At 37.2% G+C, this 19,942-nt stretch overlaps 1 protein-coding gene across 1 annotated transcript in view; it reads right to left on the minus strand.

The window, feature by feature from the left end:
* Positions 1-10,249: 10,249 nt before the first annotated feature.
* LOC311584563 (monocarboxylate transporter 2-like) overlaps positions 10,250-19,942 on the minus strand; it is a 35,269-nt gene continuing 25,576 nt past the window's right edge. Inside the window, exons 4-6 of the mRNA XM_084759014.1 lie at positions 17,542-17,685; positions 14,186-14,992; positions 10,250-11,002 (exon numbers count right to left, since the gene is read on the minus strand). Coding sequence (XP_084615140.1) covers positions 10,725-11,002; positions 14,186-14,992; positions 17,542-17,685 — 1,229 coding nt within the window. The 3' untranslated portion in view covers positions 10,250-10,724. The remainder of the gene's footprint in view (positions 11,003-14,185; positions 14,993-17,541; positions 17,686-19,942) is intronic.

Genomic DNA, 19,942 nt, shown 5'->3' on the forward strand with positions numbered 1-19,942 from the left:
AGGCACCTTGCTCTTCTATTTTCCACCGGTTTCTACTTCCCGCCTGCCAGGAGATATTATGTGCAGACTCAATTTTCTTAACCAAAATATTTTATTAACAACTTAGTTACTGAGCCTAGGTCAATTATAACCAGATTAACCAAAACAGTAAAAAAAAAAAAAAAAAAAAAAAAAAAAAAAAAAAAAAACGAAGATTAATGGACACAATAACAAACCTTAAGGATATCAGTTCCAAGGATCGATTCTCCGATTCTCTGGTCAGGAGCCTCAGGATTTCTTCCACTGGAACTGGGAATAACCAGAACCCAGAGCCTAAGCAGGAGCCAGAGCTCTGAAGCCTTCCCTCGAGCGGTTTTCTCTAGGAGCGTCTTGAAGAGCAGCGACGAGCAGCCAAATCTATCCCAAGTTTCCAATCCCCCCCCCCCACCCCACCCCCGCTGTCAGTTCTGGGCTCATTATATCTCTCCTCCCAGGGTCTGTTCATGAGATCTTTTCAGCTGGCAGCAGTTGAGCTCCTGCACAAGGTGGCTGCTCTTATGGTGAATTAATATCACCTGTTATCTCAAGAGACCGTTCTGATCCACACTTAGGATCCTAAATCACAGGGTTCTCTTTGACTCCATATTGCATGCCAACTTTTCCTTCTTTCTCTTTCCTCTTTCTTTCTTTCTTTTCATTATTATCATTATTATCATTAATTGATGTATTTACTTACATGTTGGCCATAGCCCATTCCTCCTCACTTCCCAGTCCTTCCTTCTTTACCTGTCCACCCTCCCCTTCCTCTATTTCTCGGAAAAAGGGAACCCCACTTCCAATCCATCCCAGGTCACCAAGCTGCATCAGAACTGAGCATGCCCTCTTTCCCTGTAATGATAGTAACTTCTCTCGTAGTCTTGTGATTATGGTCTCATCGTTCTACAGTGAGAAGGAATCTATTAATGACCTACTGTGCCCCATGCAGTATATTTTCAGTCATTTTTCTGTGCCTCCTTCTTTAGCCCCGTGAATTGGATTGAACTATTATAATCACTTGTTCATACACTTTCTGCTTACTTTGGCTTATATTACCAGGAGTTTGTTTGGTAATAGAGACCCAGCCCTACAAGGTCCACAGAAATTCAGAACACTTATCTTGATTGTTTCATTTGTTCATTGGATATACTTTAGTGCTGATTATATCAAAGGCTCTGCGATAATTTTTCAGATGTAAGCTGTAATGACCTTAAGCATACAACCAGCCCAGGACTGTCACGATGTCTCTGGTGCTGATGCCATAGCACTTACCAAATTAGCATGTCTACAAACACACCGAAGTAAAATCTTGAGACACAAGGTGTGCCAAGTGATACTTATGATTTTGAGTCTATATTGAAATAAAGTCTTAGTTATACAGCTGAAGAGTTATTGGTATATTTTGGATCTTGGAAGCCCTCAAAAGGCCTATGTGTTAATAGATTTGTCTATACTAGTGACGCTATTGAAGTCTGATTGTACCCTTTGGAGGTAGTGCCTAACGGAGGACACAGAGCATTCATGGCATGTTAATGGAGGTGGTATTAATGCCAAGCCCCTGCTTGTCTCTCTTTCCATGTTTGGCAAGGAAACAAGCAATTTTTCCTCCATTGCATGTCACAATCCCCAAATCAACTGGGCCAAACCTGCATGGACTGTAAACTTCCCAGAGGGCAAAGCTCTGTTTCAGCTTAGTATCTAGGGCTCTTAGTTACAGATATAAAAAACTGACTGGCAACGTTATCCAGAGACCTGAAAATGTGTTTTTATAAAGACTTGAGGGCTTTCCACTGTAGCCTTCAAACTAAAGGCCTTTGTTTATGATGCTAAAGAGTCAAGGGGAAATTGTAGGGGGGCTTGGTGGTTGTTGTTTGGGTTTTGCTTTTTGTGCTTTGTATTTTAGGGTTTTTACCCTCAATATTCCAGCTTTGGTTTACACAAACTTTACTGAATTCAAATACATTAAGCTATATGCATTTCACAAGTTTAATTATGGCAAATTTACATATGCTCATTGAACTAACACTTGAAGACAGCAGCTGCCCTCCCTATGTTTCCTCCCATTCTTTCCCCTACCTCGGGAAACCATTGGCCAGGGATTGAGTTTCCTCATGTATGACGTTATATAACGGGAGCACTATGTATTTCTTAGTACACAAACTCTTGTTCTCTGTATATCCTGTAACTCTATTATGAGGCTTGTACGTTTTCTTAATAAGAAGTATTCTGTGGTATGAAAAATACCACAAATCAGTTCCCTTGGATTCTCACTTGGATTGCTTTTGTTAATAATTTCGATTAATATGTAAATAATGGGGTGGACATGTATCATCAACTTTTTTTCTGTTTCTTTAATTTATTATAATTTATTCTCATTACATCCTTATTGTTATCCTCCTGGTCTTATTTTCCATTTCCCATCCACCATCCCTCTTCCATCCTATTCCCCTCCCCTAGACCTCTGATGAGGGGGTCTTTACCCCATCTTTCTGCTCACAGTCTATCTGGTCTCTTCAGGGAAGCCTGCATCCCCTTCCTCCCAGGAGATACTGTCAACTTGTTTTTTTATGCATGAAATATTACCCATGTGTTTTATTATTTTAAAATACTACAATTTGTGAAATAATTATGTTAGTAGGCATATGAAATGTGTTTATATCTAGACTTCTGCTCCTAATATCAAGCTTGGGCAAAAACACAAAAATGTTTAAGCTGAGATTCTTCACAAATGGTACAGGCTATATTGGTTACTAAAAAAAAAAAAAAAAAGTCAGCCAGACAACTTCAATAGAATTGCTTTGTAAATTATAAATAGAAATAAAAGAGGATATCATTAAATATAACACATGTACATATTTAGGAAATAGACCCCTAGAAATAAATTACAACAAAAGCATGCGCTGTAGATCATTTTTAATAGACAAATTGGGCTGTTGCATAATCCAGAAATAGTTTTACGTAGAAAAATTAATCACTTCAGTGTCATCTTACTTCAAATACATCCCATACTAAGATAAGATAGATATCTTTCATTAACCATAAGGAGAACCATTTGTCATGTAAGAGCTAGGCATTTGGCTCCAGAGTAGTATAAGAAGAGATTACAGAGGTGTCCATGAGTTGAATGCATTTTTAAAAGCCACTGGCTGGAGACAGGGAAGGCGGCTCCCCTCTTCATGCTATGTCCCTCCAGATAGCTACATCCGGAAGAACTGCTGTGTCCCACTCCTCCTCCTCCTCTCTGCTAAAACTAGAGCAGGGGATGACTTATGTCCTGCTCCTGAATACATGTAAAATTCGTACAAAAATATCTTCTAAGAAAATGATTCGTTATACGTAGACATTACTTGGGAGATGTTTTGAGATGTAAAACCCCATCCTTTGGGTTGAGAAAAGAGTCCAAGGTGCTTTCAACCCTACTGATTGGACTGGTCAGAGAATTACCCTACTACGCCTTAGGCCACATCATAGAACACCATGGGGCTCTCAGCCATTGAGGTCCATTCATTCATTTCCAAGAGGAATTAGCCTGTGCTGAGCATGAGAGGTGTTATTCTAGAGACAGCCTTGTCCACAAGAAGTTTACAGTCTCGATGGAAAGAAGACACCTTGGAAACATATTTGAAAGCAGCAGGCAAAGCATGTATTCTCACAGAGGAATTGGGCATTTGCTTTCAACTTTGTTAAGCAGCAGACTGTAGCAACTATAGTGGGTCCTTTTCTGAAGTATTAGGCCCATGTGATACCGCAGCAGGACAGGACCTGAGTGTTTCAGTACCTCAAGAAAGTTTCTTTAAAAAGGATCTCATTGCTGAAATAATTTACTCTGAACTCAAATAAATCCACATAACGTTTAGCTATATAAAATATGCATTTTTATGAAAACACCAGTTATCTTTCATTTTTGGGGGGGATCAATTTGATATATCTTATTTCCTAAATTAGGAATTGCTACATATACAAAATATTTCACAAAATAGACACCAAAATGGACTTAAACCATGGCTACTTGCAAAAAACAAACAAACAAAAAACAAACAAACAAAAAACAACAACAAAAACTCTCTACACTTTGACAGACATTCACACTGAATATTTTATACATTATTTTCAAAAGATGAAGCAGGCACAGGCATGGTTTAGACCACATAAAAAACAATCCACCAAATTGTCAAGCAAGGCTCCCTTAACTGCTCTTTTAGGGAACACCCATATTTATGTTACCATGTGGTGGTTTGTTCAGTGGTCATAAAGACACATTTTGAAAACTTGAATTAGAGCTGAAGGCATCATTCATAATTAAAGTAATTTTACAAACTTACCCAAAACTCATTCTCTTCAAGAATTCTTTCAAAAAAATAGCTGTGGTTAAAGTAGAGTATATCTTATATGCATCTTATTAGTAACAAGATATTATATATAAGTTTTTACCCAGTAATCTTAGTTCCAATTTAAAATCATAATGAGAAAATTCTTATTGAAAGCATATGTCCTATTTTTTCAACTTTTCCTTCACAAATAGAGAAATTTTCATCTTAGAAAACATTTCATTAACACATATTTTTAAAAGTTTCAAATCAAGTGCAGATTTTATTGAATATTTGAGAAGATCCTACTAGCTCACCTCCACCATAGAAGTTACTGTGGCACTTCTGATTGAAGAATGTTATTAATTTTATCATTACCAAGAAAGATAATGTCACAGGTATTGACACTGTCCACAGTCACAATGACAATGTCAGTTTGTTATATTGCCTCAGTCTGGTTGAATATAACCACAACTTTTGGTTGACTACAACCAACACTCACCTCATGGAGGAGCGGTAAAGTCTCCCAGAGGCAAACAAGAGTCTCCTGGGTCATGCTGCTTTATGAAACCCTACACCACAGTGGACCCTACAGTAGACGTCACCAGGGACTACCCCAAACACATAGCCAGTGCTACTATTTTTTATGCTTTGCCAAAATGACCTCTAAAGAGTCACCACGCTTTTTCCAGAGATTTCTTTATGAATTATAATTTGGTATTTATTGTTGAGTCCTTGAGGGATATGAAAACGAAGAAACGTCTAGAAATGCTATCTGCAAAGGTATAGTAGATGTAAATGACATTCTCTGGCATCAAAGCTTTATTTCCACTCTTATTAGCTACCCGTTAAGTATCTCATTTTGCCTGACAGAATCATTATATTTTTTCCTAACATATCTCCAGATGCTTAGAGCATTGTATTAGTTATGTCCTTATTTTAAATGATGACAGTTGTTTAGTAAATTATTGTCTTTAAAAATATTGTCTAGATATAGGCAATGGGGTAATTAAAGTAACAGTGATATTTATTAACATAATACTGGTACCTAGGCCTTTGATGTTACCATGGTATTATATATTGTGTAAAATTTCGTAGTGCATTACTTGTCTGTGACTTACCCAGAATTCTGTACTGTGGCAATCAAATTTTATACAAATTTGACATTGCAAAGTATGATTGAAGAAATGCATTTATATTGGATATGAAGACTTTTAAGTGTGTTTCTAGGAAACTATTTTACTCACTGTATAAAATCAACATGACTGAAAGCAGGGCTTGTGTAGTAAATAGAAGTAAACACATGTTGGAAATAAGAAGAGGGGTTCTATCGTCAAGCTTGCACTCACTCAGAGCACTGAGCTACATACACGTAAGTCAGTCTGTAAAAGTGGTGAGTGACATCTGGAGCTGCAAACAGCTGTGGTGGGCCTGCATCAGTGGTAGCACTGTATTGCTGACAAAGTGGTGCCAAAGTGAATTCTAATTCCTGGCAGCCTGAGGCATTTTTGGAAAATTCCATAAGGCAAGTGCCAAGGAGTAATAGATTTGTTTTGCTAGGTTCTATCAAATCAAATTCAATTATGTAATTTTTTCCTGCATATGGAAAAATCCCTATTTTAAAGATGCCTTCTAGACCATGAACATCTTTAAAATTTCAGAATTCTGAAGCTTGGAGTCAGAAAGGTCTTTCCTATTTTTGAAGATGTAGTTCAGTCTTGAAATATTGCTTCGGGGAGGCTATACTTGTAAATGACAAAGGAACAAGGGCATCTGTATCACAGATGATGTCATGGGGAAAATGAACAGAGATGGATCTCATCCAACAAGGGGGGATGCATAAGTTCTTCAAAGTGTCCAACAAGAGAAGATGACAAAAGCAGTAACAGCTGTGTTCTCCATGAAATAAGGAGCATGCTCAGATGAATTTTAATAGGTACATATATAGGTTATGTGTTTTCAGTTAATGAAAATAATATATCGTACTGACAAACTGAATTACCTTGGTCTCAAAAACATTACTTCTGGCTTTCTGGGGCAGTCTTATAAATGGGGTAGCCACTGAAACTCAAATCATTGTGTTTGGTAGTAAGTGATTGTTTTAGTTTACATCATAGGTAGCAACAAATACAGGACTATTTTACATGTAATAAATAACAATTTTTATTCCAACTTCAGGGAAAATGTATTACACTTGAGTCATATAAAATCATCATAATTTGTATGAGAAAAGGCTTTGTGAACACACTTTAGCTATTATGTAATTATCATTGTTTGAGGTAATTTGAACTGATAAGAGAAGCAGGCAGCTTAGTATCATGTTGTCCGTATAGACAAGGCAATTGCTGATGGAAATATCATGAAGCATAATACAGGCTGAGGCTTGGTCTAATTTCTAGTATAACGTTTACACCTTTGTATCTGTGTCTTACCATATGAATTTGGAAGTGGAGTGAGCACCCCAGGGACTCCTTCTGCTTTTAGATAAATCCAAGTTTAAACTTTGGTTTAACAATATATTGTTTTTAACATGAGAGAAATTTCCTGAGTGTGTGTGAGTGTGTGTGTGTGTGTGTGTGTGTGTGTGTGTGTGTGTGTGTGTGTGTGTGTGTTTCTATAATATCAAGTTATTGACTTTTGTTATGGCTTTGGCTTAAATATAAAAAGGTATTATGTAGCCAAAATGCATGTATCTTAGCTCCTTCTCTACTTCGCATTTTCCCATTAATTCAAGCCAAACATTAGGGATATTTTATTTTTATTAAAGATTGGAAATAGTATAGATTTAAGTTTCTTCCTTTATAAGGCATTTTTGGATAAAATGTAATTTTTACTATAACATCTCTTTAAGATTACATTTATACTTTTCTACATTCTTGATTGTCAGGTAGGAAGACTAGAAGCAAGTGAGTAGACAAGTTCAGTCTTTACAACACACTTTTGAAGATAGCAAACTGAATTGTTTTGTTTTATGATTCCTGGTGTCTGGGTGAAACATGTGGCCAGTTAGTGAAGGTTGTAGGAACACTGAACAAAAGAGGAAACTCTGAACTTTTTGAGATTATATTGAGATTATATCGACAAATATATTGAGATTATATTGAGAAAACATCATGTTTTGAATGTGATACATAGCCTACCCAACGGCCTCTTCAAAAAGACCCAGAGAGAAGAATAGGCCAGAACAAGCCCGTACCCACTTATCTGTCTATGGATGATGAAGAAATAGTTAAATAGAAAAAAGGGGGGAAGTTTAACCAGCAACCACAAAATATGTAAACTAGCTAGTGCTCAGGGACTCTGGGTACTCTAGTCCCTTTTGTACAATTTTGATATGATAAATGGAGCTCACTGGGGATTTTAATGGTATCAACTTAGTTTCTTATCTTGAACATTTAAAATCTGTTTTTCCTTGGAGACAGGGATGTATTCATCCTTTAAGTTGCAGACAAGGGTGCTACCTGCCTTTCCTCCTCCACTTATGCAATTAGATAGGAACACATGCTTTAGGCCAGTAGTCTTTCCTCAGTCTTTGAAAGATTTCATTAAAGCAACAAGTGTTTCAACAGGTGCAGTGGACTGGGGAAGGCAAAGAAGCAGATTAGTTTCTATTATGGTTTTCTTACTTATTCAAGTGGGTTATGACTTAATTTCAAACACTTCTGTTATAAATGTACATACTAATAAAATACTTACAATGCCATGGTTCCAGCATGGCTCTACACTTCAATGTGCAAGCTTTTCCTTTTTCTTTAATATTTACTATTTCATAGGCATTTGTGGTTTGCCTGCATGTATGCCTGTGAGAGGGTGTCAGATGTTGGAGTTACAGACATTTTGTCAACTGCCATGTGGGTGATGGGAATTAAACCAAGTTCTCTGGAAGAGCAGTCAATGCTCTTAGACATGAAGCCATTTCTCCAGTTCCTAATGCACATACTTTGAACATGAGGTCTCCTGCATGGCTCTACACATCAGTGTGTATACTTATAATGTCGTGGTTCATCATGGCAGTACACATAAGGTCATGTGATTGACAACTCTTCCACCCCTTAAAAAAAATGAATGTGATATCCATCAAGGAAACTGAAAAGCACCAAGGGAAATGCAGTTTGGTTTTTGATATGCATCATCAGCAAGTGAGAAAACTAAATCTCTTTCCAAGGAGAAAGCAAGGCACTGGAATTCCCCTTACAGCATCACCTGACACTGGGGGCCAGAGCACACAAGCGCTGACTGCAAGTCGCACTCCACTGCCCTACTGGTCCTCTCCTCCTGCAATCACATTATGTGTATTATTTTAAAAGGTATTTCTGAAGAGTGTAAGACATTCTTGCTGGAAGTATTTATGGCCGATGATAAATGATTTCTTCTGACAAACAGAAAGAGTATGAATGAAGTAATCATACTAAAAAAGCTGATTAAAGACTGGGAGGAACTAAGTTAAAATAAAAGTCATGTGGTGCCACACACCATCCTGATTAATTTCTCTTACATATTGGCATAATCTTGTTTTCAATTAAATAATTGGAAATGATAAATATTTTCATATTCAAAGGAGCAAATGTTAAATGAAGAAAATCTAAATGTTATCTTTCTCCCTACATATGAACCTATGAAACACATGTTTGAAGCAGTGTCTAAATGTTATTTGTGAAACAAATCTTTAATGTTAATTGCCATAAATGTATGGTGTTTAGGAAGAGTCCCCTAAGAATAAGAACAGCACCCATCTCACCTGCTAAGAGGAAGAAGAAGGAAGAGGAGGAGGAGGAGGAGGAAAGAAAAGAGGAGTGCGTTGTATGCGTGGCATCGCTTCAATAATAAAGCACTAAGATCTTTCAATTTATTATAAAATTAAATGAGACTTACAAGAATAATTAGTCTCTATTAACATTTATACACTAGGAAACCACAGATCTCTCAGAGTGCCTTAAGAATGATTCTGAATTCCAGATACTTTTATGAAAGAAAATGAGAAAAATGTTAAACTAAACCTAAGCAACAACTCCCCCAGGTCAGAGCTGTTATAACCTATATGCCTTGCCAGTCGCCACGGCCTATATTTCTCGAAGTGTCTCCTGCCCCACATGCCTCAGTTTCCTGCCTCTATTCTCAGGCATCAGGTAGTCTAATCAGTACAGGGAAGAATTTTCAACTGCCTCTTCTCCCTCTTCTATCCCATGAGGCATCTTCAGAGACTGAACTCAAGACCTCGGTTTGTTTTTATTTGCATTTTTGTTTTGTTTGCTTTGTTTTACTTACTGTAGTAAAGAGTCAGAAGACTTTAGTGGGCTCAGTAATGACCCATACTCTTGTCAGCTCTATTCCTATGAACATGATTTAAGCTTGGCTCACTATTTAGTGCTGGAAAAAAAACCCCACAATCTGGTCTTCTTGAACATGTCATTTAGGATTCTAGTTTTCTTGGCTGGACTGTTCAGCAAAACACAATATTGAATCTGATTGAGCCCTAGTTAGAAAAAAAAAGAAGTCATCTTTAATTGTTCACTATGACTTAAGATACTTTCTATATCAAAGGGTTGAGTTTTAATTTAGTTTATGTGGTAGGTAATAATTCCAGAAATCCCTTGGGCCTATTCTCTAGCACCAGGCTCCAACTGCAGCATCTCCAGGAAACCACATGCACAGACCAATCAAGCACATGTGCAGAAGAAATGGTACAAAAGGATTTTTGGTGTTTTTTTTTTTTAAAGCAAACTTATCTTACATAGATTTTTTTTAAATTGTAGTAGTAGTCACTTTTTTGAGTTAACAGCACTTTGATTTTCACCATATACTGAAACATTTAATTCAAACTGTAAAGGTGAACACAAATCTATCACATTCCCATTGTATCCCTGGAGGAGTCTTTGGTTTAAAAATGATTACAATAATATTTTTATTTTTTTCAAATTCATTTATTTATGAGCTCCAGACCAATGTTTGTGCAGATATATATGTGATTCCTTGTGTGTGAAAAGACACATGACTGTCCTCAAGTTACTTCATAACTTAATATCAAAAAATGAACTGTGAAGAGTCATTATGTGTAATTAATACTGAATCATGCTTAAGGAAACCAGGGGTCTGGAATGCAGGTCTCATTCTACAGCTAAAAATTAAATGTCAATGAAAGAGTTTTAAATATCTTATTTTTCATCTCATCACCCCATGTAATGTATGCAAATAAGCCAATTTGTGGATTTACTGTTTGCATAATCCAAATTTTAACCATGCAAACAAATCTTAAAGCATTAATTCGTAATATGTCATTGAGGAAGACAACAATTTTGTTATTATTTGTGATCTTTTGTTTTAGCTATATTTTCCAACACTTTGAAAAACACAAAGAAACTCATAAGTAAATTCCTAAACACTGATTCGGAGGTGAAATTCATGTTAAATATTACTTTCAGTATTTCTGTCTAAGAGAGGACTTGGTGCACTTGGCAATGTGGCAACAGTATCTTCGTGGAGAGATTGTTTCAAAGCCTCAGCTTCTTTGGCCAACTTCTTAGCTGCTTTCCTCATCCTGTGTTTCTCTTTCTTCCTTTCTTTTCTGAGAAGGTTATAGTTTACAGCATTGCCAATGAATAGCCACAAGCCCGCTATTATCACGATTGTCCCACAGGTTAGGTACATGTATTTATACTCTCCAGTCAAATCGACCAATTTCCCTACAAGACAGAGAACATCTCTTAAGAGGCCATGATAAAATGATAACACAACATCTGGAAGAAACTTCCTCAGTTAAACCATATTCCTCTTATTTAAATTATTATCAAATTATACTTTAATACAGAAAATATTCCAGATGATACTTCTATATGTACTTAGTAAGGATGTAAGCAGACATCTACAGGCTTACCTTTTACCACCATGTTGCATTTATTGAAAACTATTTCTGCCAATAAAATGTATAATCAAGAAAGTTTAGGCATACCTGTGTTTGTATATTAAGGGATAGGTAGATGAGGCATTTTGGTATACAGACATGTGGCTTCATGTGTATTTACTAATTTACTTAAGACACTTTGAGATTACATCATTTCTCCATGTTACTTTGTTTCTTTACATTAATATTGAAACAGTTGCATTCTTTTGAAATGTTTACTAATTAATTTTTGGTTCTGTTAACTAATGGCTTCACCACCCTCATCACAGACGCATATTTACCTGTGACATCATCCTTTAGCATCACTCTGAAGGGCTCTGTGCGCTATGGACTCTTCTGTTTTTAATTTTTCATTATTACAGTGACCAATATAAGACTTGGTTGCTTTTTATTTTTTTTTTAAACGATCTATTTGTGTGTGCGTGCGTGCGCGCATGTGTTGTTCATTCACATGTATTTGCATGTGCCCTTGGAGGCCAGAGGAGGACGATGGATCTCTTAGAGCTGGAGTTACAAGCCATTGTGTGCTCTCTAATGTGGGTGCTAGGAACTGAACCCGGGTCGTGTGGAAGAGCAGCAAGTACTCTTAACAGATGGGCTGTCTCTCTCCACTCCCAAGATTGTAAACATTTTTTGAAATTTAAATTTATTTTTTAAATTTATTCACTTTCCATCCTGATGGTAGCCCCTTGCCTCCTTCCACACCTCTCTCACTCCCTCATCTTCTCTCTGTCCTACCCTCCCTCTCTCTACCCTCCATCCCTCTCCTCTAGTCCTCAGAAAGGAAGAGACTTTCTCTCTTACCAACTGACTCATCAAGTCTCAGCTGGACTGCCTACATCCTCTTCTGTGGCCTGGCAAGGCCAAACTGCTAGGGGGAAGTAATCCAAGACCAGGCAACAGAGTCCATGTCAGAGACAGTCCCCACTTCCCTTTCTAGGGGACACTTGGAGACTGAGATTGTCTTAAATGAATCTCATCATAGTTCATATTCTTAACCATGTTGCAGATTGGATTCACCTAATCTCTTCTACAGACAGGTGCTGTGCCACTTTGGAGGTTAAATACCTTCTTAGTTTTACTGAATCTGCAAACTAGCCTGGAAGAACTTATTTGTTCCATTTGTTTAAAACTATTCTGATGGCACTAAAGCTAAAAATTAGCTGAGTCTAAAACATTTTTTAGCTCATGTTTAATTTTTCATTTTCCTCATGTGAGCATTAACTTCTTAATAACTCTTATGGACAAACTTTGACATTAGCATGTTTGTTACAAAGCACTTACACCCCAAGGGATTGTGGTGTAGACCCTCGAGTGCACCTCTTTACCAGGCTCTCCAGCATTTTGACAATACTACAGTTAGTACTAAATCGAGCTTTGTGAAATACATCTATTTCAGAAAACTCTGCTTTAATTAGGAACAATTAGGATGGAGCAATCAGGGTTCAGTGAGCTTGAGTAAGCATCACACATACATTGTAGAAAATTTACATCACATGACTCTGAGCACCAGGGGGTAGAGAGAGACCCTGAATGAATGAGCTGCATTCATTATACACATGCAGTGACAGGGAGGGAAGACCCACTGGGAATAACCGTTAGCACCATCATCACCACCATCAAAAACATTTAAACATGGAACACTAAAGGTTTTAACTTAAATCATGCATGGGATGCATTTGCCATTTGTGTTTAAACAGTAGAGCTGTCTCCCATAGTATCGAAGAGTAGCCCCAATATGTTTCAAAAGGAAGCCACAAAGCGATCCATAGGAAAACCAACCAAACCCATTGAGTATAGAATGACTATTTTACCCACGTCTCTCCCTCCCTTTTTTCCTTCTAGTATTATTTATTTTTGTCCTGATTTTTCTCTCCCCATCCCTCCTCCATCTGAAAAAATTTAGGCCTTTTTCTCAACTTCTTGATGTGGTTTCATTAGTAGGAATTTTAGGATAGCTACTTCCACAGTTATCTTTGAAACAATTTCAGATCAGGAAAACTACATCTCATCTCTCATTTATAAATATGTAGCAGACATTATTTACTCAAAAAACTAAACAGGAATGCATGTTCCTTTATCTCTAGTCGACACCAATGATATTGAAGTGTATCTACTTTAGGCGGCTAATGTAATATCATAAAAATCCAAATTCTAATCCTTTCAGGATATTATGTTATACTTTTGCTCATTTTATGTAAGAAAAACAATCACCTGTTCACTAATATTAGCCACACTTTAGACATGTATATAGTCCTAAAATCATAAAATTCCTGATATACATGATAATCCCAAAGTATTTTACACATCATCAATCCAACTTATGTTCACACCTTTGTAATCCCGGGGTCTTAAAATTTGGGTTAAATCACCCAGTTATGAAATTTTCAAGTGTAAAATATCTCCAGTCTTTTAGGCAACTAGAGTCATTTACATTAATCATTTAGTAAATTAAGAAAGCACTTAATCACGGCAAATAAAGTACTTGTTCACAGAGAATGCTTCTCTTCATTCTGCTGTCCTGGATGACAAATATTTTTTAACATTTATTTTTCATTTAAATATTCACTTTACGTCCCTATCAGAGCCCTCTCCCTCCTCTCATCCCAATCACTTCCTCCCACCTTCTTCCCCCTATTCCTTTCCCCTTGTCCTCAGGAAAGGGATGCCCCTCCCTTACTAACTCACACCAGCATACCAAGTAACATCAGGACTGAGCTGCTCCTCCTCCACTGAGGCTAGGCTAGGCAGCCTAGGTAGGGTGAAGTAAGCAAAGGCAGGCAACAGAATCCATGTCAAAGACAGCACCCGCTCAACTTATTAGGGGATTCACATGAAGATCAAACTGCCCACCATCGGTTACATGTGTGTAGGGGGCACTGCAAGAAGACCAACTGAGTAAACTAACATAGACCCATAGGGGCTTACAGAGACAGAAGCACCAACCAAAGAAAAATATTCTTACCAGCAAGAGGAGGACCGATGAGAAGTGGGCCACACTCCACGAGTGTGACGAGTCCCAGAGCACTGGAAAACCTGGAAGGTCCAACGAGGTCCATGAGACATTCGAAGACGACAGAGGAAATGCTTCCAAATCCAAGCCCCAAAAATACAGAGTAGATCACCAAAGCTAGGTAGCTGTCTGCCAGGGGGCAGAGGAAAGTACATATGCCAGTGAAGAGGACTGCTGCGCTGAAGTAGTACTGGATCCGTGCACGGATAAACTTAGTGTTGGCTATTAATCCTCCAATGGGCCGAGCACACATATCGAAAAAAGCCATCACAAGCAGCAATAGATTTGAAGAATCATCTATTCCTCTGCTCTTAGCATATGGAGTCAAGAATAAAATAGGGCCATAGACCCCCAAAAACATAATGCAATTTCCAACTATGTAGATCACAAATCCTCTGTGCTTGAAAAGTCTAACATCTAACAACCTATTAAGCCTGTCTCCTAGTGTTAACTTGCCTTTCTTCACATTTTTCTCAGAGTGTGAAGCAATCTTACTTTTACTAGACGAGGCAGGTGAAGTTTTCGAGACTGGTTTCATGAGGGATCCAGTCACACAGATGTGTAAAAGCACACTTCCCCAAATGAGGAAGCTTCCCCGCCAGCCATAGTAGCCATTTAGAAACTGACTTAGAATAGCCAGGGTGCTTAAGAACACAGGACTTCCAGTCATGGCTAAGCCAAATGCCAAGGGGCGTTTCCTGTAGAAGTACTGTCCGATTATCGTTAAGGCTGGTTGCAGGTTGAATGCTAATCCTAAGCCTGAAACACAAAACAAAACAAAGAAACAAATAAAAAAAACAAGACAAAGGGGAAAAGAAAACACAAGCACATTATGTCACTCACCAAAGAAATTTTCCAAAGGTCCACGATAGAGTGTAAGACAATCATACATATTGCAGGGAGTTGAAATCTTTGAAGTTTACAAATAGAATTGTAATTGTACAAAAAACAACCAAATTGGTTTTCATAACTAAACATAGTAGGAATGTTTCAAAGTCCTTGTTTCAAGCAGCAGAAATAAGGAACTACTGAAGGTATGAAAAAATATCTAAGAAGGGTATAGTGAGGACAAAATTATGAACCCTAAATCATAATAATATAATCCCACAGATAAATTAGTGATGCCCTTCTCATATGTACTTCTATGTAAGTAAACAAGCTACATTTATTTCTGGTGAGATTTAAAATTGGGGTTACTATGCTCTGACAGTAAAACAAATTATAAACAGACTAAAACAGTCAAAAATTTTAACTATCTTCTACATCGTCACATATTTCTTCCAATGCCATGCAAGAATAAAATTGAGAAATAATTTCTTTCATTATTTCAATGCACATCTACCACATTCTAAATTTAGAGTCTAGAGAGCTACACATGGCCTAATTAAAAATGACTTCCTTTTATGAGTTGGAGTATAGTTTAAATTCAGGAGTTTTATTTGATTCATTGGGGACAAGTGCCAACCATGAGATCCTTGGCCCTGCTGGTTCCATCTTTGAGAGACAGGTTATCTTGCAGATCACCGAGACATGATTGTACTCTAGATGAATAATGCTTTAAAAGCATATAACTGATTTACATTAAACTCTTTCGCTATACTAGTGTTGGTACTATTCTATTTTAAAAATCAATATTAAGGTAAGAATCTTTCATCCTACTCATTTGGATAAACGGAAACCATATATTCCTAAGTCGTTAAGTACTCAACTTCTGGGGTCACAGCACTAAGTACAAGTACTCCAACGCTTGATGATGTTTTCTGAATTTAATTTTCTCTGGAAGCTGTGGATGAACCAAAACCATACTTTAGGGAAACCATACTTTCCAACCTTCCCTCAAGCACATCACTGAGATATGTAGAAAGGGTGTAATTAGCTGATTCTCGTCACTTTGTGGGCAGGTAGTGTGTAAGCAGAGGGAGCTGAGCTAAGACCCAGGTATTGTATTTCATTTATCTTTATTAATTTTCTCCCTACAAAAAAGATGAGGACTTTTTTTTTTTTTTTTTTTTTTTTTTTTTTTTGCTTTTAGATGTTATGCCAACTAAGTAAAGTGAAACACATCGGTCCACTCTAAAAATACCACACAGTGGTTCATTCTAGAAATACCAGGCCTCTGAGACTCAAACACATGAAGCTGTATTGAAATAGCAGTGAAATTACTGACAGCTCAAATACAAGAACATCACAACCATGGCATCTTTACTACACTACACCTTCTTTGTCTTCTCTGCTGAGATACAGGAACGTCAGGATATCTGTATACAGGACATATGGACAGTCTCTCTACAACAATGCTTAACTCTGATATGAAATACTTAGATTTGATATTTAAAATATCAAAAAAAATGTTTTGCCATACAAAAAATTCAGAGGGACATAATGTGGTTCCAAAAGCAAAGAATTATCATCAATATTATTGTAGCTCTTTGTTCTCAGCAGGTAGCCCAGGTGTGTATTGCACTCACTCTGCAGCCTAAGCTACCAGAGGACTCACTGTCTTTTGCTCCAGTTTCTCCAGTGCAGGTTTTATAAGCATGTACCACAATGGGTACTATTCACTGGCCCCTAAAGCTTATGATTTTCTTCATCAAAGATTTATATGTATAAATTCGGATTGACCTCCACTCAAAAATACAAAATGTTGATGTAATTTTAGGTATGCAGAAGACTATTTTTTATTAAAATGTGAAAAGTAGGTTTTTAATTAAAATTATTGATAAGGAACATAAATATTGAATAGTATAGATGGCTTTGAGTGAAAGGGACTTCCTCAGATGTCACAGTGTTGTCACTCTCAAGGTCTGCGAGAGTGCCTGTAAGTACTTCACTAAGAGAGAGACAGACTAATGCGCAAGAGCTAAAAGCACACTTGGCAACTTTTATTGTTAATGTTTAATCAGTGTTATCTTAAAACACCTATTTGACACAAGTTTTAACTTATTATTATTGCTAAGTCAGATACTCTAAACAGAACTAATAATGTGTTTTATAGAGTTCTTACACCAGGAGGTAGTCACACCGCCACCACAACTTGCTCGAGAATAAAAAGTGACCAAGTCAAAACAACTCAAGCTGCTTCTGTTTCCATACCTGTAGGATGGTACACAAATAACTGTATGATGACTTTTAAAAAAATACTTCCCAAAGTGAAATGTTTAGTCTTACTGTAGCTACTATTTTAATGCATCAGATAAAAACACCCCAGAATAGACTTGTTTTGGAAAAACAAACTCAAACAGAACATTAAGAATTGTTTCTTATTCATCACTTTCAAACAGTCTAGATGAAAAAAGAACCTGGCTTACCAGTAGTGGCACCAGCAGTTAGGTAAAGTTCTGTCACACTGGTGCTGTAGGAAGCTAAGGTCATTCCAACACAGCATATTAACCCTCCACACATCACCACTGGCCGGCTGCCATATTTATTCACCAATACACTACTGATGGGACCTGAGGTAGACAAGTGATTAAAACATATTAGTTGAGAGGGTCAAAGGTTTATCCTTAATATTCCTTGTTCTGAATGCTAAGAGACTGCAGTTTGGTGATCAAGGAAGATAAATTCCCACATAATTGTGGCTTTCCAATATACCACATTGACTGATCTGTATTTAACTTTTGTTTTACATTGCATTCCTGGGCCAAGGTGATCCTGTCTCAAAGGTCTGATCATCTGGAGCTAAGGAGAAGCATTGGCACTTCCAGCTGAAGGGCTATTTTATTTTACTGACTTTTAAAATATTTGTGTGTGTGTGTGTGTGTGTGTGTGTGTGTGTGTGTGTGTGTGTGTGTGTGTGTACACTCACATGCATGGTATATGCTGCCCTTAGGGGCCATAATGATGTGTCAGGTTCTCAGGGGCTGGCACTACTTCTGAGCTGTCTTTTACGCCCACACTTCCTTCATTTAAGATGCTGGTTGTTGCTGTCCACATGGCAATCGCACATCACTAACACAGCTATCATGCTACACATGCTTGGACTTTGTATTAAATCCTATGATTTCCATGATCATAAATTCACATTTTAAAGAATATGAAAATGAATCCTGACTTCACTCAAATGTTCATTATGTGACCTATTGTCACAACACCCTGAACGCAGCAGCATAAAACCATACAGAGTGAGGGCGGCTTCTTGGATGAAGCTGCCCACAGGATGAGGCGATCCTACCTAAGAAGCTTCAGGAAGAAATGTCACAGCTTATTTAAGATATATTTCCAGTGCATTTGTGTGGATGTATATGCAAGTATAAGCATTCAAAAATAATTAAGGATAATTGACTAAAGGATAAATGATTAAAATAATGCATATTTAATTATGTGCAGAGAGCATGTCTTAGGTGTTATAAACCTTACAGCATTGTGTTTTGCTCTAGTGGACAATACTTTCGGTCTTGCAAAAATGCAAGTGCAACTTAATAACTGAACTCAGATTTGATGAAAGTCTGTTTATACAGTCTGCCCATCTAGAAAATATTTCCTTTGAAATCTCATCTGTAACTTAAAATTATATTTCATATGAAGCTAGGGATACTGCTTTAAGGGAAATAAATACACACTAGGTCAGAATTGAGGTTCAAAATTTGGTCTAGAAAAATAAATTCTTAACCTGTAGGACAATTTCAAATTTTCTTGCATCCATTCCTGCTGCATTTGAGAATATTTATGTGATAAAGTTAACATATATTGAAATTCTGTTACTAGTATACACACATTCATTCATGCAAGTACAATTAGTTACAATGTAATTTTCAAGTGAGATGACTCCAACACAATATAAAACCTTGTACTTAAATCAGGAGAAGAGAACATTTTTAAAGACCTAATTAATATAATACACATATTCCAAAACAGTGGGGTGGGGAAACAAAACTAAAGGATAAATGATTAAGATGAGTGAATGGAACAGAATTGTGTTCTTAATATGGTAAAGGTCCCTTGGCGATGTGATGAAAACAAAAAATTGCACATTATATAATACTTAACATGACCCTATTAATTAGAAAATAAGCATCCTTCTTGGAAGGCATATAGCTAAATTGAAATAGATTTGAGTGAAAAAGAAAGAGACAATCAGAATAAATTGTGATCAGTAATTATTATTCTCAGTTATAGATAATTTGTGGCAGACATGAGGATAAGTCATAGAGGCTTTGCTTGGCAAAGTTCCAGAGACCTCCAACTGTCCAGCATGGTCTCTAGACATCCAGAACAGCTGTTGAGGCTCTGCTTGACAAAGTTCCAAACATCTCCGGCTGATCACTATTGTCCCTAAAAATTATGTATAGTCCAGGTCCAGGTTTAAGTATATTTAGAAATCTGCTATTTCTCCTAAAAACTGTGTTTCCTCTCTATTTCTCAGCCCTAAGGAAAATCATACAGGGAAAAACTTTTTCCCACAGAGAATGTTGAAAGATGGCATCTGGACAGAGGCTTGAGACAATGATAGAGTTTTTCACTCTGACTGTGAGCACCCAAGCAGAAACTGCATGGAAGAAAGTTAAGACCGGGACATAACAGTACCTGGCTAGATACTGTTACCTCTAGAAACATTTCCTTCAAATCTACTTTGAGAGAAACAGAAGGTGGGCTTGAAATGGCGTGCTTTACAGACATTTTACACTAGAGGACCCTTTGGCTGTTAGCCTAGGCCTGGATAGCACACCTGTTGATTTGGGATTGGAATCAATCAAGGTTTTTCTTTAT

This window comes from Acomys minous (genome assembly GCF_964271855.1).
Source record: "Acomys minous genome assembly, chromosome: 15".
NCBI lineage: Eukaryota > Metazoa > Chordata > Mammalia > Rodentia > Muridae > Acomys > Acomys minous.